We start from the raw sequence: 26,711 nt of genomic DNA, 5'->3' as shown, positions 1-26,711 counted from the left end.
ACCATGTGCCTGCTCCTAGCTTTTTAATAAGGTCAGCAAGCCCATGCAGATGAATGGGATATAATTCTTATACAATTATTCAGCTGCTTTGCTTGCTACAGTGGTGCTGTACCACTGGACCCTGGTGAAACCATCAGGGTGGAAAGTCAGATGCAAGAGGAAGAAGCTGAGGAGCCAGTGAAGGATACCTAGTGGTTCTCTAAGGATCATTGGCTAGCGATAAACGTGCAGTATAACATACAGACAATCTGCCGGAGGGACTCAGCAGACTGAGCAGCATCTGTGGGGGAAAGGAGTTGAAACCCGTCATCAGTCAATTAACAAGGCTAGTGATGCAATGACACAGGTTGCCAGGCAATTCATGGGGATTTCTAACTTGCATCAGTTGTCCATGTTACTCAATTCTTTTGAATTCTACCTTATTTTCTATTGGTCATGTGTGGCGCAATTTACCATCACTTACCTGGAAAAATATTGGCCAAGATATACGATTAGATAATGTGAAGAGAATTGCTTCAGTAGAAATGGCCCACAGTTAGTGAAACTTTTAATTGCGTTTTCAATGATCATGACTCCATTATCACAATTTCACCACTGAGTTAGAAGGTGCAGGGATGAACTGTGCCTTGCGCAGTCCTACAAAGTGGAAGTGGAAGTTCCATCTTTGAATTATTAGGATATTTGTGTTTGTGGCTAGATAGGGGCAATGAAAGGCTATAAAAACCTTCCATTTGATTAATCATCTTAAAAAGATTATCACGGTCATTGAAAGCTTTTCTTTTTGTTGCTGCTCTTTAAACAGCCTGAAAATGTTATTAACTGAGGGAAGAACATATAACGCAAAGCACGTGGTGTTGTAGAGTGCTTTTGCTTGGGATACCAAATTGATGGAGAATACATACATTCTGAACTATCTGCAGAGCTACAGAAGTTGCTGCAATTTTTATTACGAATAAATGACGAGAGTATACTTTAAAAAGTTTGCACCCATGTAAAATCTTCTTTTCTCTCTGCAACCCTATGTCTAATATTCTCTCATGCATTCTGGATTTGTCAGAGTAACCCCTGGTATTGCAGGCTATTGAGTTTGTTGGGACGCATGTTAGAATGTTAAATTGCTGAGGAGAAATTACACAAACATTCTTCAAACTGCGTGTTCATTGTATGAAAGATCTTGTTAAAAGTAGCAGATTTATTTAAAATAAAACACAAGATCTGGTAATAGAACTAACGTATATATGCCATGAAAGTCATTCTCCCCCCCCCCCCCCCCACCCCCGCATCATCACAAACAATCTGTATGGAAGGGGGCTTAGTTAAAATGGGAAGCACAACATGTTACATTCACAACAATTTTCCAGTCAGTAATCAGGTGAATTTCACCTTCTGCTAGCATGCTAATTTGGTGAATGTTACTGTCCAGTTGTGCTAATGGAGTCCCCAGAATCATGCCTACTTTGTGAAACAATTTAATCACAGTTGATTTCCACCATGTCAAAAAATCACTCAGGTGAAAGAAAGGGTTTCATACATCTCTATTGAAGTCACCTCAGCCACACTATTTGTACATCATCATCATTTGTGCCGTGTTGTATGACATGGGTGATCACGGTCTTCCATCTGTCTTTTATCTGAGAAGTTCTAAAAAGCTCTTCAAAACTTTTTCCTGCCCATTCCTTGATGTAACTCATGAATGTCATACACTGTCGATTGTGACTTTCTTCCATCAATTTTTCCTGTCACTGCAAGATGTTTGAGCTTCTCTTTCCTCAGTACATGTCCCAGAAATTCCATCCGCCGTTTCCTGATTGATATCAGCTCTCTTCTTATTCAGGTTTCTTGCAACATTTCCTCATTTGTTACTCTGTCCTTCCATAATATTTTCATCATCCTTCTCAAAAAAACACATTTCTGCAGCTTTGAGTCTTCCCTCATTTTGCTTTGATACTGTCCAACAGTTGCTTCTATATGTTAGTGTAGAATGGTACACCATCCTTTCTTGTGGCTTTTGCACAAAGGTTTCTTTTGCCTGACTGAAATCTACTAGCTGCAGTTGGCTGAATCAAGGTTCCTTCAATGTTATTTATTGATTTAGCTTTCATTTAAAACAACAGTTCTGATTGTGTGCTCTTGAACTTATCCTCTCAGTCATGTTTAGACATGTTCTACTCCATAAATAACAAATAGAAAAAAGTCAGGATACCCCTGGATCTGAAGAGCTATCTACAAAAGAATGTCTCATGGCCACATACGTTATCTGAACCAATGTGTCCATATGTCTCAATGTGGCTTGGATTCTCACTCATTCAACCGACAACTTATAGAATTGCAGCAGTTTTATTGCAATGGATCTTTCTGGTTGATGTAATTGGTTCTGAATGGCCTAGGACTTCCACACTGCTCAACACAGTTGTTCACTTTCTTCCCTCTGCAGATGCCACCCGACCTGACGAGCATTTCTAGCATTTTTAACTTTATTTTGGGTTTTCACCTTGTATGATATTTTGGTTGCTCCCCTCTTACCTCTGTGGCCTTCGTTGCTTTGATGCAAGGCTGATTTTACAGATTTGTAAATCTGAGAGAGAGTGATTTCATGGACTGGATAAATATCTGACATTACAAGTGAACACCTGTTTTACATTGAGTGTAAATAGGTACTTAATTATACAGTAACTTAACGGTTGGCAGAATGCTATTACAGCAAAGTGACCCAGGTTCAATTCCGCCACTGTCTGTAAGTTGTTTATATTTCCTCCCCGTGCCCACATGGGTTTCCTCCCACGTTCCAAAGATGTGCGGTTTGGTAGGTTATTTGATCACAAGGGTGTAATTGGGCAGTGTGTGCTGGTTGGGCCAGGAGTACCTGTGCCATGTTGTCTCTCTACATAGTACAGTGATTACGCAGTGACGATTGCCTGGCATGGCTGTGTATGAGATAGAACTCTATAGGACTGTATCTTTGAGCAAAAAATAGGCACTGGAAAGCATTTGATTGGACTGTATATGGATGGATACTGGACAGAGTGGATATCTGACAAGACTGAGAAGTGGATATAGCAGCCAAACTAACTACACCAGCATGGCAATGTTCACGACTATCTGCTGCAATTGAGCATTTATGAGTTGAACATCAGAGGCCAAATGACTGAAATAGCAGCATTACACTGATTTCAACAGGCTGCAATGCTGGGTCACTTCTCAGAATGGTTTTCATTGTAGGTAAGTACAACAGGTTCCTGTGCAGTGTTTAAAAACCCAGGATCTGGAAGAAAATGTTCTTGGTGCAGAAGAGCATCCACAGCACAGAAGCAAAAGGTAGAAGGTGGCCAGGGGTTGTCCTACCGGGCACACAGTTCCTGAAAACATGAAGCAGCTCCTTATCTGGGTATAAAGCTTTTGCATCTTCCACGGCCTTGAATGCTGCTATTGAAATATTAGGATTACCAGTCACCAGGATATCAAAGACACAACACTCGAAATAGGCGTCTTCGACCGGGAGACCCTCCTTGCACTTGGCTTTGGCCCTTTGTGCATTGTGGAAGAGGGAGCTCCAGGGAATCCGCTCTGTTAGCGGACATCCTGATAAGCAAAGCTGCAGGTCCTGCTCCTCTGTGTGTGAACTGGCCACTTCCTCTGGCATGAGGATGGCAAAGCTCAGCTGTTGTCCCACCTGCCGCACGATCAGAGTTGTGCCAATGTAACTTGCCTGGATCTCCACGTGGCTGGCCTTTAACTTTCTCTTGATAACCAGACTGTTCGCCCCATTTCTATCACCACCATTTACAGAGCCATCAACAAACGCAGCAGGAACGTTACCAATTTCAGCTTGATACACTTTCTGGTCTATGCATTCCTTGGAGTTCTTAAAAATAGCTGTGACCTGTAAACCAATGAAAGAAAAAGTCAATCATCTCTGTAATTTACATTCTCTGTCACTCACATTTACTGAAACAGTCCAATATTATTCTCCTTTATCCTGTTCCTCTGCATCTTCAGTGCCTCTCACATATTGAGTGCTCTTCATCAGTGTTGCTTTCCCCTCGTAATACTCTAGTGGCAGTCAATGCTCTGGAACTCTTTGGGAAACACCTGCAATTCTATACCAAGCTGCTAGGATTTACTTCCTGCCCAGGTGATGGCTCTCACTGTCCCCAAGAGGGTGGTAGTGGGGACGCGAGGGTCACTGACCTCATTCCAGGTCGTTAGTATACAAGGAGGGTGTGGAGAAAGATGCAAGGGCCTGTGTCACAGTTGTGTGACGGATGACCCTTTGATCTATGGACATCAAGTGCTGCTGGAAGATCATCAACTCAGTAAAAGGCGCTCTTTGGTCTGCCAGCACATCGAGATGTCCATAGAGGAATGCTGCTGACTGCCACACTCCAGGCTGCAGGATTATGTGCTGAGGGACTAGTGTAGCCACTGCAAGGCTGAGTGGAGGAAGTCCACAGAATAGGGTTCTTTCTCTCATGGATTGGGTGAGGAAGTTCTTCAACTACTGTAGCACTCTACCATCCCAGGGGCCGCATGAGTGGCAACATTATAAACTATGTAATTTAACACTAAGCACATTGTCTACGAGTGTAAGAATGAAAAGGCATTGCATGGTTTATTCTTGTAAATGTACTTTATCATGAATTAAGTTTATTTTGGAAGAAATGTGCCGAATTTGCTGGACACACTTTGAAGGCAATTCACACAAAATGCTGGAGGAACTCAGCAGGCCAGGCAGCATCGATGGAAAAGAATAAACTGCTGATATTTCTGGCTCAGCACCCTTTATCATGACTGGAAAGGAAGGGGGAAGATGGCAGAATAAAAAGGTGGAGGGTGGGAATGGAGGATCAGATAGAAGGTGAAGCCAAGTGGAGGGGAAAGGCAAAGGGCTGGAGAAGAAGGAATCTGACAGGAGAGGAAAATGGACCATAGAAGAAAGGATAAAAGGAGGGGCACTGGGGGGAGGTGATAGGCAGGTGAGGAGAAGAGATAAGAGGCCAGAGTGGGGAATAGAAAACGATAGAAGGGGAAGGGGAAAAAATTTTACTGGAAGAAGGAATCGATGTTCATGCCATCAGGTTGGAGACTCCCTCAGTGAAGTGTTGCCTGACCTGGTTGGGGTCCTGAATGGAGATAAGAAAGGAGGTAACTGGGCAAGTAGAGCATACTTGTCACTTGCAGACATATGTGCCAAGAGGGAGTGACAAAGGGTCAAGGGAATTGCAGAGGGAGCGAGAAAGGGGAGAAGTAAAGGTGTGTTTGGTGGTAGGATCCCATTGAAGATGGCAGCAGTTGTGGAGATGTTGCGTTGGATACGGAGACTAGTGGGGTGGTAGGAGAGGCCAAGCGGAACTCTGGCCCTGTTAGGGAGGTGGGAAGATGGGGTGAGCATTTCCCCTGCTGCACTCCTGTACTGCGCCTCGCCTGGATTCACAGAACACCAAGTGAATTGTCTTGTAGTTATGCTGGGGAAGCCATCTGTGCCTGCTCTGTGGAATGAAGGGTTAAGAAGGATACAGGAAGGGAAAAAAGGTGATGTACAATATTGAATTTATTGTTAGCTATTTTTAGTTTTTCAGCGATCTTAATCTTTGAACTGAAAGGGTAGCCTGATAAGCAGAGCTGTTATTAATTCCCCAGTCGTTTGCTGTAAACACACTTGTCATGTCAGCACTGATGCAACTTTAAAAAAAATCATCTAACTGATTTTTCATCCCTTTTATATATTTGTGAACCGCAGGGACACTTGGAAGCATTCAATTCCCTCGACTGTTTCAACAGCCGGTAATGCTTGCAGCAAAGGCCTTGCAGACTGGGGAAGCGTTTTTCAAGTTGTTGCAGTGGGATAACTTATTCTGCTCTGCCCACATGCCTCACAGGACCTCACTCTTTAGGATGGTGTTTATGAGCAAATTGACTTTGTAACAGGCACCTTCGTCCTTCTATCTGAATGTCAGTGACTTTGCACAATCACCTTCCTATTGGGAAACAATTTCATTCAGCATTAGTACCATATCAATGGAAGTTAACATCTGTGGTGATAATTAATGCCATTCTTTTAATGAGTATTTGCAACATTCTGCTTTACACTATTAACATCATTATTTGTCAACATTTTAACTTATTGGTAGGATGTGGGTATCACTGACAGTAACACAGTAAATGTTACTGAACAGTAATATCATTCCTTTAGAGATTGTTAATGCAACTTAATTTGCAAACGTCGAAGTAAAGCAAATTTGAAATTAATTAAATCAACTTTCTGGTGCACTATACCAGCAGTAGTGATGACTATAGTACACTGGAAAGTTAGTTCATTTATTTAATCAATGAACCAATTCATTCATTTATTAAATCTGTCAGCTACACCAAAGGATATTACCTTACTGATTGCTGATATGTTATGATGTGATGAGATTGGTGCATTAGTCAATTGCAGAGATAAGTAATTGTTGTCAATCACTGGCCATGCTCCCTGAACTCGGCATGTCTGAAAATCATTGTGAAATGTGCGGATGTGGAGGTTCCCAAAGATGCCACAGTAGAGGTAGGTTGGCTTTTGGCGCTGCTTGAAGAAGAAACTCTTCTCGTACGTGCAAGTGTCCGGCAGGTGTGGATTTTCCTGGTTCTCTGCTGGCTCCCGTCGCCGTGGCAATGAGACTTCTCCCTCTTTGGAGCAGTTATGCTGGATCATTAAATCCTCAATTCCTTGCACAGCAGAGTGGTAGGCCAGGTCCCCGCGGCAGAACCAAGCAGTTCGTTGGGTACAGCGTGAGTAAGATCGTAAGGCAATGCAGTAGTCTTCATTCAAAGAAGCCTCGAGACGGGACGTAGCAGAAACAAACTGAGAATTGCATCTGAGAATCCTGCACTGTGACATCACTGCAAAATGGCATTAAACATTGTATTAACTTAGCGAGTTAATCATTAGTAAGCAATAGACAAGATACTAGAGGGACACTGCTGATCAGGCAGCATCTGTAGAGCGAAAGTCAACATTTCGGATCAAGACCCTTAATCTGATGAGTTCCTCAGCATTCACTTATGACAACATGTTAATCATTAGCATCACCAAATGCATTATTTTACTACAATTAAAACTCATCATTAATGTTGCGTGTTCAAGCGGCGAATAGAGGCAAAAAACATCTCCTCAGGCACATTGGGACCAAAGGCAAAAATCATTAACAAATCCACCATTGATATTACAAGCAGAGCTCATGAAGGCACCACAGACATGGTAGAAGCAACAGTAAAAAAATCATTATAAACACCATGGGCACGTTATGGCCAGGGAACACTAGAAAAACATGTAAGAATAGGAAAAAGAAAAGCAGATGTTGGAAATAACAGGTAAGGCAACTTGTGGAGAGAAAAGCAAAGAGTGCAGGTAATTAACTGCAAATTTATGCTCTCTTGCTCTCTCTGTCCCCACAGATCCTGATTTGCTGAGTACTTCCAGCAGATTTCTGTTTCTGTTCAAGATTTTCAGATCTGCAATCTTTTAATTCCACCCACAGGAACAGAAGTGAAAAATTTCTCATTATTTTCCTTCCAGTTCTTCTCCTCCCCTTTCAGCCAAAACTGCTCTTGAGACCAGGGCCGATCTGTGACCATGATCCATGTATTCACATTTGCTTTGAATTTCTCAATATATCTGTTTCATAAAAAATAATCTCAGATTTAACATGAACCATTGATTGAGTATCAAAAGCCATTTGCTGCTTTAGACATGTTCCCTAGCACTAGATATCCGAACCAATTACACCTCAAACTGCCCTATTCATATGGCTTACTACGTTAAACGTTTAATTTCAGGAAATATGAACTAACTCTATGTAATCTCTTATTTTTATTCCTTGGTAATCAGATATCTAATCAACTCTATACTGTACATCTTTCCAAAGATGCCTAGATGCCTAGATGCAAAGTGCCTAGATCTGACTGTGGTGCTCCAAATCTATTTTAATCTGCATTTTATATTGTGATTTTTAACCCCTGCAATATTCTGTAGGTGTAACGGTCAGGATTCCATTAGTCTTTTATTACTAATTGTGTTTGACCATGAGACCTTTGAACATGGTCTCCAAAGTTTTTGTTTGGAGTTCTACTCCCTCAGTTATTTTACCGTTTATGGAGTACATTGTTCTGGTACAAAGTAAGTGATCACCTTCGTTAGTACAGTTGTGACAATGCTCTCTTATTTTATCATTTCCATTCACACTTCTTATATTGCCACCTACACTTATCCTGTAATCTGAGTTGTTTATACATAAATTGAATAGTTGAGGCCCAAATAGATCCTGAAATATTGAATTCCTACCCATGATCCCTTACTTCTGCTTCCTAACCAAGGGAACGTCACTGGATACCACCTAATAAATGATATGCATAGACATTTTCCTGTCCATTATAATTCACAACTTCAAGAAAGTCAATTGGGTCCATCTGGCTTCATTTACTCTTCACATATCTACTCTAGCTCTTGGTGAATAAATTAAGCTTTTTAAGGTATTTAGTGATCTCCTAACAACAGCTATTAGGATAACTAATCTACATTCTCAAATTATTTTCTATTATATTTACTAAGCAGTGGAATGGTTTTCAAAATAAGGGAATTTGGAAAGGCTACAAAGGGGATCAACAGCATTTTTGGCGTGCTCTGATGAACATCACTGGATCCTGGCAACTTGTCACTCTTCAGTGTATTCTTAACACCAGGGTATTGATACAGAGAGGAAGAAATGTTAACAACTCAATTGGACAGAGACTAAGTCGTTAGTAATCCTGGTACATCTGTCTCTCACCATCGCAGCCATTCTCCAGTCAGCTTCCCTTTATGTACTGCTTATTAGAATTTTATACTCCAATGTGCTCCACATGGTTTTTATAGACTCTATTTCTGCAGTTGATTTCCTCTGCGAGACATACAGTAAAATTGTAAGACGTTTACATGATTTACATGTAATGTACATGCAAGACATCTTTCTGCGAGGTACTGTGATCAAATCTCATTGCAGTATTACGTAGCCTTTCTCGTGTATGCAGGTTTTGATTTAGTACTGTTGTGTAAAATGGGTGAAAAGTGCAAGCAGTTTGTTTTCATAAGACCATATGATATAGGAGCAAAAATAGGCCATTTAGGCCCATCAAGTCTGCTCTGCCATTTCATCATGGCTAATCCATTTTCCCTCTCAGCCCCAATCTCCTGCCCTCTCCCCGTATCCATTCATGCCCTGACCAATCAAGAATCTATCAACCTCTGCCTTAAATATACACAATGGCTTGGCCTCCACCGTCGCCTGTGTCAACCTGTTCCACAGATACACCACTCGTTGGCTAAAGAAATTCTTCTTCATTGCTGTTCTAAAAGGATACCCCTCTATTCTGAGGCTGTGTCCTCTGGTCTTAGACTCCCCAAAAATACAAGACATCTACTCTATTGAGACCTTTCAACAAATTTGATAGGTTTCAGTGAGATCACCTCTCTTTCTTCTGAATTCTAGTGAATACAGGCCCACAGCCATCAAATGCTCCTCATATGACAAGCCATTCAATCCTGGAATAATTTTAATGAACCTCCTCCCTCTCCAATGTCAGCACATCTTCTCTTAGATCAGAAGCCCAAAACTGCACACAATATTCCAACTGGGGCCTCACTTGCATTACAAAGCCTCAAAAGTACATCCTTGCTTTTATATTCCAGTCCTCTCGAAATGAATGCTAACATCAGATTTGCCTTCCTCACCACAGACTCAACCTGCAAATTAACCTTTAGGGAATCCTGCACAAGGACTCCCAAGTCCCTTTGCACCTCATATTTTTGAATTTTCTCTCCATGTAGAAAATAACCTTCACTTTTATTTCTTCTACTAAAGTGCATGACCATACACTTCCTGACACTGTATTCCATCTGCCACTTCTTTGCTCATTCTCCTAATCTGTCCTAATCCACCAGTAGCCTCTCTACTTCCTCAAAACTACATAGCCCCTCCACCTATCTTTATATCAGCTGCAAAATTGGCCACAAAGCCATCAATTCCATCATCCAAGTCATTGATATCTAATGTAAAAAGAAGCAGTGCTAACATAGACCCCTGTGGAACACCACTAGTCACCAGCAGCCAACCAAAAAAGACTCCCTTTATTCCCACTCATTGCCTCCTGCCAGTCAGCCTCTGCTCTATCCATGCTGGTATCTTTCCTGTAATACCAGGGGCTCTTAACTTGTTAAGCAGCCTTGTGTGCAGCACCTTGTCAAAGGTCTTCTGATAGTCCAAATGCACAACATGCACAGAGTCTCCTTTGTATATCCTGCATGTTATTTCTTCAAAGAGTTCCAACAGATTTGTCAGGCAAGATTTTCCATGAAGAAACTATGTTGACTATGGCTTACTTTATTATGTGCTTCCAAGTACCTGGAAACCACATCCTTAACAACCAATTCCAACATCTTCCCAACCACTGAGGTCAGACTAACTGGCCTATAATTTCCTTACTTCTCTCCCTTGAAGAGTGGAGTGACACTTGCAAGTTTTCATTCCTCCAAAACCAGGCCAGAATAAATTGATTATTGAAGGATCACTTCAACCACCTCTTTCAGAACCCTGGGCCATACACCATCTGGTCCAGATGACTTACCTACCTTCAGATTTTTCAGTTTCCCAAGAACCTTCTCCCTAATAATGGGAACTGTACACACTTCTGCCCCCTGACTCTCTCAAACTTCCAGCATACTTCTTGTGTCTTCCACAGTGAAGACTGATGCAAAATACTTATTCAGGTCATCTGCCATTTCTTTGTTCCCCTTTACTATCTATCCAGCATCATTGTCCAGTTGTCCAATATTTTTTCTCATTTCTCTTTCACACTTTATGTATCAGAAGAAACGTTTGGTATCCTCTTTAATGTTATTGGTCAGCCTACCTTCACATTCCATCTATTCCTTCTTTATTACTTTTTTAGCTGCCTTGTGTTGGTTTTTAAAAGCTTCCCAATCCTCTAACTCCCCACTAATTTTTGCTTGATTGTATTTCCTCTCTTTGGCTTTTATGTTGGTTTTGACTTCTCTTGTCAGCCATGGTTGCATCATCCTGCCTTTAGAATACTTGGGATGTGTATATCCTGTGCCTTAGGAATTGCTTCCAGAAATTCCAGCCATTGCTGCTCTGCTGCCATCTGTGCCAGTGTTCTTTTCCAATCAATCATGCCTCTCTAATTCCCTTTATTCCACTGCAGTACTGATACATCTGACTTTAGCTTCTCCTTCTCAAATTGCAGGATGAATTCTATCATATTATCATCACTTGTCCCTAAAGGTTCCTTTACCTCAAGTCTTCGGAATAGCTGACCCCAGTGGGCTACACCAAAAAACCATCTCATCGGCATTCCAGAAATTCCCCCTCTTGGGATCCATCGTCAACCTGATTTGCCCAATTAACCTGCATATTGAAATCCCTCATGACCATGACGTTGCCCTTTTTGCATGCATTTTCTAACTCCTGTTGTAATTTGCAGACCACTGTTTGGGCACCTGTATATAACTCCCATCAGGGTCTTTCCCACCCTTACAGTTTCTTAGCTCTAATCTTCTTTCAGCCGCAATTCAGTGATGCCCACAACATCATTTACAAGTTCATCTACCTTATTCCATATACCGCATGCATTGAAATATAGCACCTTCAGTCCTGTATTCACCCTTATCGATTTTGTCCTCCTCCTACGTTGCAACTCATCCTGTTGCCCGCAATTTTGCCCTATCAGCCTCTCCTTGCTAGCAGGCTCACTACGCACTGCCTCTATTTGTAAACCAACTACATCATCCTCAGCACTATTCCCCCTGCCAAATTAGTTTAAAGCCTCCCGAACAGTTCCAGCAAATCTGCCCGCAAGGATATTGTTCCCCTTGGGTTCAGGTGTATCCCGACCCTTCTGTACAGGTCATACCTTCCCCAGAAGAGATCCCAATTATAAATAAATCTAAAACCCTGCCCCCTGCACCAGTTCCTCAGCTATGTAGTCACCTACCAAATCATCCTATTCTTACCCTCACTGCCGTGTTGCACAGGCAACAATCCAGAGATTACTACCCTGTGGAGGTCCTGCTTTTCAGCTTTCTACCTAGCTTCCTAAAATCTCTCTTTAAGACCTCCTCACCTTTCCTACCTAGGTCATCGGTGCCAATATGCACCAAGATTTCTAGCTTCTCCCCCTCCCCCTTGAGAGTATCATGGATGCAATCCAGGACATCCCTGACCCTGGTACCTGGGAGGTAATATATCATCCACGTCCACAGAATCTCATCTCTGTTCCTCTGTCTATGGAATCTCCTATCGCCATTGCAGTTCTCTTCACCTCTCTTCTCTTCTGAGCCACAGCACCAGAATCAGGGCCAGAGGCCCAGTCGCTGCAGCTTGCCCCTAGGAGGCCATCCCCCTCAACAGTATCCAAAGTGGTATATTTATTACTGAGGGGAATGGCCACGGGAATACTCTGCTCCTGCTGTGCATTTTAAATTAAAAGAAGTGGATGCTAGAAATCCAGCAGGAAACATTGAAAATAATGAAAATAGTCAGCAGGCCACACCTTTGCAAGGAAACCCACCAAATGCAAGATTTCAACCTGAAATGTCAACTATTCCTTTCCTCCCACAGATGCTGCTCAGCCCGTTATGTTCCTCCAGCAGTTTGTTTATGTTAAACTAATAAGCAACTGAATCAGCTGTTGTTAACAACACTTCACTTTCCTCTCTCAGCTGGTACGTCTGTCATTCAGTCCCACTTTGCCTCCACCATATCACTAATGTTCCCTTCGCTCGCTCCTCATTTTTCCGCCACTTAGTGTATGTTTATTTCTCTATTTTGGAACTTCTCCTGGTTTTGCTGAAAGATTAAAGATTATCAAATGTTAACTATGCTTCTCTCTCAACCTGCACGGCTGGTTTTCCAGCACGTTCACATTTTGTTTCGCACCTCTCCCAGAATTCATTTTGGCTGATGTCATGAAAGGGAAGTGCTGGACAGTTAAGCCTTTGAATGAGCAAGCACGTTTGGGAAACAATGTGTCTGTGAATGATGATTAGTGTTGTGTATGAAATGTAGATACTTACCCGCATTACAGAACTGGTAAACCAGCATGACTCTCAGCACAGTAAGTTGCGGCTGCTGTGAAGTAAGGGAGCTGGATTTCATCTTGGGTATCAACCTGTTTCTCTGATCAAACAACAAAGAGAATTATCCAGCATACAATGTTGTCCCCCAAATACATCATTACTGCTCGCCACCCCAGCCCAGTGCAAAATTATTATTCCCCATTGTCTCAGCCCATTACACCAATATTACGTCTCAGCCCACTAGTGTCTCTCCATCCCACAGCCACACTACTTCTCGTAACCCTTCCCATTTTGCTATTATTACTTATCTCTAGCCCATTCTTTTACACATTCCTTCATTACCACGAACTCCATTCCAATTGCACTACCATCACTCTCATATTACATTCCATTACACCGTCATTGCCACAAAGACCATCCCATTACACTGTCACTACCATGCACTCCATTCCATTCCATGGTCATCACTATACCTTCCGTTCCATTACACCATCATTACTCTTGTATTCCACTCCATCGCACCATTGTTACCACACATTCTGCCCATTACACCATTATTGCCGTGCATTGCATCTATTACACTGTCATTACACATCATTTGTACCCATAATAACATTATTACTCCTCACTCCCCAGGTCAATAAACTAGCTCCCGCATATCCATCCAATTGCCCATCATTATGATCACATACCGTCCCATTACAACATTACCTGCCACATTCTACTCACTTTCATTGGATATCAGAGTGTATCAAATCCAAACCCATCACATTATTACACCCTCACAACCAATCACATTACTCCATCACCTTCTTCACATTCCACTCATTATAGCATCATGACCCCTTGCAGGACCACTTGCTATGTGTGTGATAGTTACATGCATCAGCAAATTTGATCCTTAACTGCATTACATGTTCAAATAGTTTTATACTTACCAGCAGTTTATTGTGCTTGCTTTAAATTCCTATTGTGTGCATATATTATTTTCCATAACACTGCTGTCTGATCAGAACATCCATAAAATATCAAAGTAGCATGTAAATTCTTCAAAGAAATTAAAATTATCAATTCCTGGTTCAGCACTAGCCGACATTCTCTGCATCCCATGTATCCCTGGACTTTATCTGTTTAGAGACAGTGATCTGCCTACTTCAATGTAAATTTGCAGAATAGATAATAATTAATCTGTGAAGCACTTTTTGTACCGTTGTGAAAGAAAATTGAATAAGCTAAAGTCCAGAGTACCAAACAGCACCATGGCTGAGAAAAAGAAGGACTGGATAAATTAGCAAGTATTGGAAAAGGCTTGGATTGCTTATACAGTCTGAAGGGGCTATGGCGGCCCATTACACGGGTTCACGGAAACCAATTAGTTGCAGTAGAAACATTTGCAATGGGTCTTGATTTTTGGTTGGAGAGGGGAAGGTGAGAAGAAAGAATTTGTCCGAACAATGCATGCCTTACCACCTGCAAATCCTCAGAGGATCAGACATCCAATGGCCTACTCGGATGGGGATTAGTGGGAATTAAGGTAGAGTTCTCTGATGAATTACCGGCCACCTCAAAAGGCCAAGGTTATTGTAGGCTACCTATACTGTATACAGAACGAGATTTCAGTCTTGAAAATATTGGTACTTTATGCACCTATGTATCTGGTACGCCAGGAAAGCGTTTAGTCCTTTGTCAAGAAGCGTAGAGGAATTCCACACTGACAGTACAAAGCGTTGGAGTCCTTCCATTCTAACTTGAAACAAGTTTGGTACTGGTTATGTTTAGGAAATAATTCGGGCACCATTACACCACAATGTGTTTACTCTGAGCTAGCAAATGGAGGGAAAGAGGCTGAGGAGGCAGTTAGAGAACTACGAGAACCATAGTGAGCAAACATGAGGAAATCTGCAGATGCTGGAAATTCAAACAACAACACACACAAAATGCTGGTGGAACACAGCAGGCCAGGCAGCATCTATAGGGAGAAGCACTGTCGACGTTTCGGGCCGAGAGTTGAGTTTAGGGGATTCCAAAAATTGAAATACTGTACTGACTGAAGCAGTATCAGAGTAAAGGGCAAAGAGTGGAAGGGATATCAAATGTGTGTTTAAGAGAATTTTAAGCTTGTCTACAAACAAACAAAATATAGCTGGTTCTGAGCAAAGAGGTGAATGGACCAAGCAGTCTCTGTGTTAGTAGTGTTTAAGGGGATAGGGATTACATTATCATAACGTTTAGATTTGTAATGGAAAAGGACAATCAGCAACCTAAAGTAAAACATGTTGATTGGACAAGAGCTCATTTCAAAGTGATGGGAAGGGATCTGGATCAGATTTAAAAATTGCCAGGTACAACCGTATTTGAACAATGGGTGGCATTTAAAGAGGAGCATGTGGCATGGCTCAAAGGGCCTATTCTGCACCGCATCTCAATAAATAAAAAAACAACAGAAGGATGTGAAACATACCCAACAACAAGGCTCACTGACTTCAAAATATTGTCTGCTCTCTGCTCAAAGTTTCAATTGACTTTTAATATCTCTGCAGCACAAAATGCTGGAGGAACTCAGTAGGTCAGGCAGCATCAATGGAAATGAAAAAAAGGAGTCAACGTTTCGGCCTGAGACCCTTCATCAGGACTGGAAAGGAAGTGAGAAGATGCCAGAAGAAAAGGCCTGGGGGCAGGGAAGGAAGATAGCTGAAAGGAGGATAGCAAGAAGGTGATAGGTGAAGCCAGGTGGGTTGGAAAGAAAAAGGGCTGAAGAAGAAGGAATCTGATAGGAGAGAGTGGACCTTAGGAGAAAGGGAAGGAGGAGAGGATCCAAGGGGAGGTGATAGGCAGCTGAGAAGAGGTAAGAGGCCAGAGTAGGAAGATGGAGAGAAATTGATATTCATGCCGTCAGGTTGGAAGCTACCCAGACAGAATATAAAGTGGTTCTCCTCCACCCTGAGGGTGGCCTCATCTTGGCACGAGAGGAAGCCATCAACCACTGTGTCGGAAAGGGACTGGGAATTGGAATTCAAGTGTTTGGCCACAGGGAAGCTCTGCTTTTGGCGGATGGAGCAGTAGCGCTTGACAAAACATTCCCCCAATTGACAACAGGTATCTTAAGTATAGAGGAGGTGGCATCAGGAGCACCAGACACAATAGACAACCCCGGCAGATTGACAGGTGAATGGGCAGGTGTAGCACTTCTGCTGCGTGCAGGGAGAAGTGCCTGGAGGGACGAATGGACAATGAAATCATGGAGGGAGGATCCCTGTGGAAAGCAGAGAGAGTGGGGGAGGAAAAGATTTGTTTAGTGATAGGACCCCTTTGGAGATGGTGGAAGTTGCGGTGGATGACATGTTAGATGTGGAGACTAATAGTAGGGATAGTAGGTAAGGACAAGAGGAACTCTGTCACTATTAAGGCAGCGGGAAGACAGGGTAAGTGTGGATATTTGGGAAATGGAGGAGATGTGGGTGAGGACAGCATCAACAGTGGAGGAAAGGAAACCACGTTCTTTGAAGAAGGAGAGCATCTCTGATGTCCTGGAAAATAAGCTTCATCCTGGGAGCAGATGCAGCAAAGACGAAGGAACTGAGAAAACGGGATGGAATTTTTACAGGAGATGGTGTGGGAAGAGTTATAGTCAGGATAACCATGGGAATCGGTAGATTTTTAAAAGACATCAGTTTGTTTCCAGAGATGGAGAAAGGGGAGAGAGGTGTCAGAAATGAATTTAAGGGCAGGGCAGAAGTTAGAGGCAAAGTTGATGAAATTGACGAAATTAGCATGGGTGCATGAAGCAGAGCCAATGCAGTTGTCAACATAGTGGAGGAAGAGTTTGGGAGCATTACTAGGGAAGACTTGGAACATGGACTGTTCTACGTAAGCAATGAAGAGGCAGGCACAGCTGGGGCCCATGCAGGTGCCCATGGCTAAGCCCAGAGTCTGGAAAAGTGGGAGGAGCTGTGTGGTGAACTAGATATACCTGTCTGACTGCTCCTGTGGCTCCTCCCACAGACCCCTGTATAAAGGCGACTGTGGGCTGCTGCTCTCCCTCATTTTCCCCAGGATGTAGTGCTGTTTATTCTTCCAGTCAATAAAAGCCGATATCTCGCTTCCTAAGTCTCAGCGTGAGTTATTGATGGTGCATCAAGCTGAAGGAAAAATTGTTGAGGGTGAGGACTAGTTCTGCCAGATGGAGGAGGGTGGTAGTGGAGGGGAACTGGCTGATTCTTTTATTGAGAAAGAAGCAGAGAACTTCGAAGCCTTCTTGATGGGGGATAGAGGGGTATAGGAACTGAACATTCATGGTGAAAATGAGTCAAGTCAAGTCACTTTTTATTGTCATTTCGACCATAACAGTACACAGTAAAAACGAGATGTTTTTCAGGACCATGGTGTTACATGAAACAGTACAAAAATTACACTGAACTACGTAAAAACAACACAGAAAAATCTACACTAGACTACAGACCTACCCAGGACTGCATAAAGTGCACAAAACAGTGCAGGCATTACAATAAATAATAAGCAAGACAATAGGCACAGTAGAGGGCAGTAAGGTGTCAGTCCAGGCTCTGGGTATTGAGGAGTCTGATGGCTTGGGGGAAGAAACTGTTACAAACTCTGGTCATGACAGCCCGAATGCTTCAGTGCCTTTTCCCAGACGGCAGGAGGGAGAAGAGTTTGTATGAGGGTTGCAAGGGGTCCTTCATAATGCTGTTGCTTTGCGAATGCAGCATGTGGTGTAAATGTCTGTAATGGTGGGAAGAAAGACCCCGATGATCTTCTCAGCTGACCTCAAAATCTGCTACAGGGTCTTACGATCCGAGATGGTGCAATTTCCGAACCAGGCAGTGATGCAGCTGCTCAGGATGCTCTCAATACAACCCCTGTAGAATGTGATGAGGATGGGGGGGTGGGAGATGGACTTTCCTCAGCCTTCGCAGAAAGTAGAGACGCTGCTGGGCTTTCTTTGCTATGGAGCTGGTGTTGAGGGACCAGGTGAGATTCTCCGCCAGGTGAACACCAAGAAATTTGGTGCTCTTAACGATCTCTACCGAGGAGCCGTCGATGTTCTGCGGGGAGTGGTTGCTCCATGCCCTCCTGAAGTCTACAACCATCTCCTTTGTTTTGTTCACATTCACAGACAGGTTGTTAGCTCTGCACCAGTCCGTTAGCCGCTGCACCTGCTCTCTGTAAGCCGACTCGTCGTTCTTGCTGATGAGACCCACCACGGTCATGTCATTGGCGAACTTGATAATGTGATTGGAGCTGTGTGTTGCAGCACAGTCGTGGGTCAGCAGAGTGAACAGCAGTGGACTGAGCACACAGCCCTGGGGGGCCCCTGTACTCGGTGTGATGGTGTTAGAGATGCTGCTTCCGATCAAACTGACTGAGGTCTCCCAGTCAGGAAGTCTAGGATCCACTTGCAGAGGGAGGTGTTCAGGTCCAGTCGGCTCAGCTTTCCAATCAGTTTCTGAGGGGTGATTGTGTTGAATGCTGAACTGAAGTCTATAAACAGCATTCAAACGTACCTGTCTTTTTTGTCCAGTTGGGTTGGGGCCAGGTGGAGGGTGATGGCAATGGTGTCATCTGTTGAACGGTTGGGACAGTAGGGTGTCCAGTGAGGGGGGCAGCAGGGTCTTGATATGCCTCATGACGAGGCTCTTGAAACACTTCATGATGATGGATGTGAGTGCAACAGGACGACAGTCATTTAGCCAGGACACTGAAGACTTCTTCGGCACGGGGACGATGGTGGCGGCCTTGAAGCACATTGGAATGGTGGTGCTGCTCAGGGAGATGTTGAAGATGTCAGTGAGAACATCTGCTAGCTGGTCTGCACATCCTCTGAGCACTCTACCAGGGATGTTGACTGGTCCAGCAGCCTTCCATGGGTTGACCCTCGCATCGGCCATGGTGAGACACAGAACCTGGTCATTTGGAGGAGGGGTGGACTTCCTCGCCACCACGTCATTTTCCACCTCAAACCAAGCATAGAAGTTGGTTAGGGCTAAGGAATTGAAAGTTACGGAGGAGATTGAGACTTTGAGAAGTGCCGTGGATGTAGGAGGGAAGGGACTGAACTAAGGGGGAATAGAATGGAGTGGGGCAGGAGCAAGCAGGGGCAATAGGCTTACCCGGACAGTCAGGCTTTATTACCTCTGTTGTGAATGGCATACGGTCTTGCGAATAAGGAATTCAAACATATACAACTTACAATAATCAATACCCTGAACTGTATAAAATACAGCCAATTCTGTATAAAAATATCAATTTTGTATTCAGTCTGCAGAAGAGTGTGGGTGAGAGGGGCCATGCCATTCTCCTGGAGCACAAGTAAAATAAAAGGATTGCTTAAGTCGTAAGAGTGCATGTGTTCTGGGCCCAGTTACTTCAGTTATTCTATTATCAGTGCTGACAAGTTTCTTTAATATTGTTACTAGTCCTCACTGTCTGAGGTACCCCAATAACAACATCAAGTATCTAGTTGCAGAAGAAGATACAGAGTCCCAGGTCTTGAAGGCCAGGTCCTGAGTTTGTGTGGAATGATTGTGTTGAATGTTGAACTGTAATTGATCAACAGCAGCCCAGCATATGAGCTCCTGTTGTCCAGGTAGTTCAGAGCAGAGTGAAGAGCCAGAGAAGTCACATCTACTGTTGACCTACTGTGGCGGCAGAGAAATTGGAACAGATCCAGGACATTTCTGAGGCAAAATTGATTCATGCCATAACCAATCTCTCAAAGCACTTCATTACAGCTGATGGAAGTGCCTCTGCAGAGTAGTCATGGAGACACCGTACCACAGTCTTCTTGGTCTTTTTGAAGCAGGTGGAAATCTCAGAGCGCAGAAGCACAGAGGTGAATGTGCCCAATAATACGCTGGTCCGCACAGATCTTTAGAACTCGGCCAGGTTCATCATTTGGATCAGGCGCCTTTCATGGATTCACTCTCTTGAAGGATGCCCAGATGTTGGCCTTGGAGACTCAAATTACAGGGCCATCCAGAAATGTGGGGTTACTTGTGGGTATGTATTAGCTCTGCCTATCAATGGCATTGCGTCTGTGAGAAGTGCTTGCTGCCACTCATGTTGCCCGATCTCGCCTTGTAGGAGGTTATATTGTGCAAGCTCTGCCACCACCATTGAGCATCCATCTGTTACTCCAGTTTAGTCCAAACTTGCCTCTGTACACCAGCAATGGCCTTCTGGAGGTCACACCTGGACTTCTTATAACCCTAATTGTCACAGACCAAGTGTTCAGCAGATTACAGATCTCCTCGTTCACCCACTGCTTCTGGTTGGAGAAGGCTCAACATGTCTTGGTGGGTATACACTTGTCTACACATGTCCTTATGAAACTGGTGATGACTGTGGCATATTCATGTAGATCTGCTGATGCGTCCTTGAACATGGTCCAGTCCACCAATTTGAAACAATCCTGAACAATCTCCTTCACCTCTTCCATCCAGCTCTTAGTAGCCCCCTTCACTGGTGCCACACTCTTCGGTCTCTGTCTGCACACAGGCAGGAAAAGGGCAGCCAGCTCCTTGGTATACCAACATGCAGTGAGGGATAGAGTGCTAGGCACACTTGGTGGTGGGGCAGCAGTGGTCAAATGTGTTGGATCCTCCAATATTACCGATAATGTGTTGACAGTGGTTAGGCAGATTTCATCAAACTAACCTGATTAAAGTCTCCCACTGCACCCTGACAGGCATCAGGGTATGCTGTTTCATTCTTGTAGATCGCAACACTTAGTTCCTCCAGTGCCAGCTTGATACCTGCCTGCGATGAGATGTTGACTGCAGTCAGGATTATGGTTCAGGATTCCTGTTGAAGGTAGAATGGTCAGTACTTCACTGCCAGATGTTCCTGGTCAAGGCAACAGGAATGATACGAGACTGTCACGTCCATGCACCATGATGATTTTTTCATAAAGCAGACGCTGTCCCTATTCCCCTTATCACTGCTGTTCAGTCCATTCAGTGGATCGTAAAATCCTCAGACTGGAGTTCTGTGTCAGGAGAGTTGGGAGTGAGAAATATCTCTGTGAAACAGAATACACAGTAGTCCCTCTAATAAAGCAATCTTACTCTGAGGTCCTCAGTCTTGTTTTCTAATGACTGAACATTAGCCTGCCTCAGTCCCAACCAGACTGCATTTGGTTCTGTCCCAAATGTTGGCACTTCATTCCAGTCAAAGTGGAGGAGCAGTGACACTTCAGTTCAGAAACAGCGGTAGGTGATCAGGGGTAAGTTTCCAGCCACAATAAAAACAGTTGATTCATGCAGAGAATTCCGTTTTTTGTTTCCATCTGAAGGCACAGAAGGTGGCTTTTCCAGCAACTCTGTTGACAGGCTTAATAATAGATTAGAGATTTGTTTCCCAATTACATGTCTGCGCTACTATTAGTTCTCTCTTTTCACTGCAAGGCACGTACTGGTAATTGCATGTATGTACCAATGTTTCTTTGAATACAGTTCATATATAAAAGCAGCTTAATTAACAAATAAGTACGCATGCAGTCCTGATAGAGAAACCAAGAATTAAATTCCAGAAATAAATAGCAGTCTGCAGTGAACTGAAAAAAACAAATCATGTCAGCACAGTAAAAATAACTAAGTGACACTGCTTTACTGATTTGGGAATGGTTGATGTTACCACTTGACATTAAGAAAAAATTAGCTTTCTTTCTAGTGAGTACCTTAGTGCTATCATAATGAATACAGAATTCACAGCAAATGAATAAGTACAGGTATGTGTCGTTTAACGTCCATGATACGTTCTGTGAAATCGGACGTTGTGTGATTTGGAAGTTGTGCGAACACCATATTATATACTTAGCAAACCTATATGGAGTACTGTAGTGTACCTGTATTGACTAAATAGCCAAGAACTTACACTAAAACTGTACACTGTACACTATAATACATACACTATAATTTTCTATTTCATTTTAAACTTTTTAATTTTTTTCACTTTTTAAACTGCTGCTGTCACTAGGAGTGGTTTTGCTGCGTTTGGAAGCCATGATGCACTTTACGGTAATATTTTCAAAAGAAAATTAAACAGAGAGATAAAGCTGCTACACTCAAGAGACATGCAAAACACAAGATTGGTTATGTCCACTACGTCACGTTCTCCAATTGGGACTACAGACGTATATGCAATCGGACGTTGTCTGGACGGACATTAAGCGGCGCACACCTATAAATAATCATAAGAATATAATCTAAATGCCACTGTTTCATTATAAGGCAAGCAGACACCCCACCTGTCCTGGAAGTTCCGGGAGTCTCCCGCATATTTATAGTGGCTCCCTGACACCCACAAATTATATACAATATCCCGGAAATCGATTTTTTTGAGAGCGAGCGAGCGAGAGGGAGAGAGAGAGAGAGTGAGTGACAGACGTAGGGAGAGAGTGACCAAGAGAGCATCCTGCTTGGTCTCTCTTCATGCTAAGTAGACCTATCAGCTTTCTCTGTATGCGGGCTTTACAATTGACCTCCCTCTCTCTCTTTCATTGTCCATCAGTTCAGTTTAGTGTCCTGCAGCGCCATGGCAGAGTGTTCCAAAAAAAGAAAATATAAAACGTACCTCACCTCAGACTACACTAAAGTGCACCCCTGCCTAATAGGGGTCAAAAATAATGACAGTGTTGCTCGCTGCACTGTTTGCAACAGTGAATTTTCTACTGCCCATGGTGGGTTAAATGACTGTAAAAGACATGTTGAGGTGAGTTTAACAGGTGTCATTCATTCATTAGCATAGCTAACATTATTTAAACTAGCTGGCTAGCTGCTAAGGTGCTACTCTATTGATGTCCTACGTGATGAGGCCAAACTCCCTGTAGACTTGCTTAAAGTAGTAATAGAATTTAAAAAATGACTCCATGATAATAGAATATAAGCTCAAGAGATCCCCCCTTACAAGATAAAGCAGTTCTTCAAAGATGCCAGAGCATTCTATAGCAGGTGCTTTCAAAAAATCTTGGAGAAGTTCCCAATGAGAGACCAAATCTTGAAAAATCTACAGAGAGCCAGGATGAGGTGAATCCAGAGCAGATTTTGACTTTGGCAGAGAGATTTCCAAATGTGATCAAGGCAGATGCAAGAGAACAGCTCCACTTGGAAGTCCTGGATTATATCTCAACTAACCTTGAAGGACTGGTGCCAAACTACAAAAGTTTGCCAGTTGATGAGTTCTGGGGGAAGCTGTCCAAAGTAAAATCTGTGAGCACAGGGCAGTTGAGATTCAAAGAGCTCTGCCAGTTGATGAAGCTGCTTTTGGTGCTGCCAAATTGTAATTGTGATGTAGAAAGGGCATTCAGCATGGTGCGTCACATTAAAGACAGAATTCAGGAGTCAGCTGTCTCACAAAACACTTGTGAATCTGATGTCTTGCAAAATTAACAAATTCATTGACACAGACTGCTATGAGGTTGAGACTTCCGGCAAAATGCTCAAATCTGCCAAGCAAGCCACATCACAGTACAAGGAAAGTTTGTAAAAGAAATAGAAAAGCTATTTGCATTAGCATTTAGCTATTAGCATTGAGACTGCCAACAAAATACTCAACAAGGAATATATATATGTATGTGTGTGTCTGTGTAAATAGTTTCAATATGTGATCAAATAAATTGTTGTGTTCTTTCATAATCAAATGACCTGTATACATACACCCTCAGAGGTTGACCGGTGGGGGGATATGGGGTTGCAGGGGACAGGGGTGGTGGCGCTACCTCCCTAAAATGAGTTTTTGCAGGGTGGGATATCTGGGCAAGGTTAATACAAGGTCCTAGAAATGGAAGAATGCTGAAAGACAACAAAGGCTTGAGGTGCACAAAACATTGAACCTCAGATCTTATTATCAGGACAGTGGACTGCATTCACCTAATATCAATATCAACCGAGTCATCAGGAAAATCTCAGAGAGCAAACCACTCTGACATGATCAGAAGCTCACGTAGGAAGAATTGAATTGAATTACATAAGTAAGGTTGGGATCCAAGCAAGCTGAATGAAGATCTTGGGCTGAAGGTTATGAAGAGATTGAATAATTCCAAATCCAGAGCAGAATGCGGTACCAGCTGAATGAGTATGGGCTATAGATGGTGGGACTTTGTAGCAGTTGGTGGTTAAGAAGAAACCCAGTTCTTTGTGTTATTAAGAGACACTGTTCTGGGTGAAACCAAAGGAACAGGGTGAGCTAGTGCCAAGAGCTCACTATGAACTGTTAAGAACCATCGAAGTAACAAGTAATCAAAACCACCTATAAAATTTCGAGCAAGTCAGTTGCAGGGGACAGGGGATGGAGGCAGCAAGGGTACCAGTGGTGGTGAGCAGAATGAGAATGAGATTTAAGATTCAAGATTCAAATCTATTGATCACATGAACATCGAAACAAGCACACAGTGAAATGTGCCATTTGTGTTAACGACCAACATACTTGTTGCTGCGGCAGCCCACAAGTGACGCCACACATTTCAGCGCCTACGTAGTCTGCCCACAATGCTCGGCAGGAGAACACAGAACACAACGAGCAACAAGAGGAAAACAGCAGAATAAGGCCTGATCCTCCCACCCACGTACACACACGCTCTTACAATGCCAGGACAGGACCTCCGGCTTCCAGCAGAGCAGGGTTTAGTCAAGATTAGGAGACTAAAGGTCAGCAGTTCAAAACCCAGGAGCAATAGATTGTAATTTTCAACTGCATGGTTCATGAACGTGGAGTGCCATGAGTGATTTGGACATTTATTGCTAATATAATTATTATTTTATTATTATTTACTCAGTTCTCACTGAGTGGAACATAAAGAAATCCATTCTCCAGACACCTATGAAAGTGAGATATATAAGCATAAAAATCAATACATCTCATAGTGTCCTTTTGTCTGCTGGATGCCAGTTACTGGTCCTGTCCATTCATTTGCTGTATTCACAGGGGGGTGGGAGTAAGCTCCACACTATAAAAAGAAAGTTATGATGTTGTCAAGGACTGAAATTCCCTGACATTACTTTATCAACTTTTCTACCTAACACCAGCAACACAACCATCAGCCCACCCACCTCAATCATCTCTCCCAAAAACTTGCTTCCTGCTGAAGATGATTATGAATTTTTTTTTTCATTTCCTCTTAATTCCCTCTGATTGCTTCCATTAGTGGGAGCAGCACCTGCAAAGGGACATCCCTATAGAATAATGGACCAGTCATTTAAAACCCAAAGGGTAGTGAAATTCTGTAATTCTCTGCCCCCAAAGATGGTGTCAGCCAGATCATTAGCTAAATTCATGATAGAGCTGGATGAATATTTGAAGGATTGAGGAATTGAGGATTATAAGGAATTAGCACAGAACAGGTCAGCGTAGGTCGGACATCATTGTATGGAATGGTGAGGTAGGCTTGAGAGACCTTGTGCTCTATTCTTGCTTCTACTTCCTCACGTTCTGTCCTAACCTTTCTTGACGCCAATAGATTGCACTGAACTGCATGATTTTCATTTGTGCTGAAATTAATGAGCTGTTTCTTTCCACCTCATTTGGACAGGTTGATTGACAGTAGGTTATAAATTAATCATTACTATTAAGATCACCAAGGCCTCTTCCGGAGACCATTAGCTGCAGAAGATCTTTGGCTCCCTCTGGCTTCCCACTCGGGAGTTAAAATGCACCCTCATGAATCAGATGTGTTGACATTTATTTACATGTACTCTACAAATGGAAAGTTTGAAGAGTTGGTTTTGCATTAAGAAAACAGTACTGACCTTCATGCTTAATAGTGGTTTCAATCTCAGGTTTTGAGATATGACATGCACAACAATTGCTTTCTGTGTGTGTTATTATCATAAACCAAACAGCACAGAAATAGAACCTTCAACCCAATGAATCCATGCTGAACACAGTGCCCACAATGCTGATCCAAATTTTCTAAGCCTCATTTTTCCATGTACTTATGCAAATGCTTCATAAATGATAATACTGTACCTTCCTCTACCACTTCCTTTGGCAGCTTATTCCATATAACCACCCCACACTACGTGAAAAAGATCCTTTTAACTCTTGCCTCTCTCACCCTGTCTATGCCCCATGGTTTTGGACTCCCCTATCCTGCTGAAAAGATTATTACCATCCACCTTTCTATGCCTCAATTTTAAATATTTCTACAAGGTTGTCCCTCAGTTTCCTATGTTCCAAAGAATAAAGACCCAGCCTACCAACTTCTGTCTATAACTCAGACCCTCTAGATTTGGCAATATCCTTGTAAATATTTTCTACACTATTTCCTGTTCAACCACATCTTTCTCATAACAGGGTGACTAAAACTGTACACAGTATTCTAAGTGTGGCCTCACCTATCTGGATTTACCACTGCTCAGTTTGTAACCACAAGAAACTGAAGAGAGTTGTAGACACAGCTCGGCAGGCTCAGAAACCAGCCAGAGCTCCACGGATTCTGTCTCAGTAAAACAGCGACCCCACTCACCATGCTCATTCTCTTTTCTCCCCTGTCCCATCAGGCAGAAGATGCAAAAGCTTGAAAACTTGTACCACCAGGCTCAAGGACAGCTTCTACCCTACTGTTACATGATGGACTCTTGACTTCACC

The 26,711-nt window shown here is 42.9% G+C and overlaps 1 protein-coding gene across 3 annotated transcripts; it reads right to left on the bottom strand.

Annotated features, from left to right (window-relative positions):
- Positions 1 to 997: 997 nt before the first annotated feature.
- On the bottom strand, positions 998 to 26,711 carry LOC140733605 (repulsive guidance molecule A-like). Of its 3 annotated transcripts, none has more exons than XM_073057166.1 (4): positions 26,589 to 26,711; positions 13,106 to 13,208; positions 6,380 to 6,879; positions 998 to 3,880 (listed from the first exon to the last, which is right to left on the bottom strand). In XM_073057166.1, the coding sequence occupies exons 1-4, from the start codon at positions 26,595 to 26,597 to the stop codon at positions 3,248 to 3,250; spliced, it is 1,245 nt and encodes a 414-aa protein (XP_072913267.1). In that variant the 5' UTR covers positions 26,598 to 26,711; the 3' UTR covers positions 998 to 3,247. The 3 variants fall into 3 exon arrangements, with proteins under 3 accessions (XP_072913267.1, XP_072913268.1, XP_072913269.1); XM_073057167.1 differs by lacking the exon at positions 26,589 to 26,711 and adding an exon at positions 14,047 to 14,221; XM_073057168.1 differs by lacking the exons at positions 6,380 to 6,879; positions 26,589 to 26,711 and adding an exon at positions 14,047 to 14,076.

This window comes from Hemitrygon akajei, chromosome 9 (genome assembly GCF_048418815.1).
Source record: "Hemitrygon akajei chromosome 9, sHemAka1.3, whole genome shotgun sequence".
NCBI classification, from domain to species: Eukaryota; Metazoa; Chordata; class Chondrichthyes; order Myliobatiformes; family Dasyatidae; genus Hemitrygon; species Hemitrygon akajei.
The sequence above is the reverse complement of the archived record's forward strand: the minus strand, read 5'-3'. Positions and strand labels throughout refer to the sequence as shown.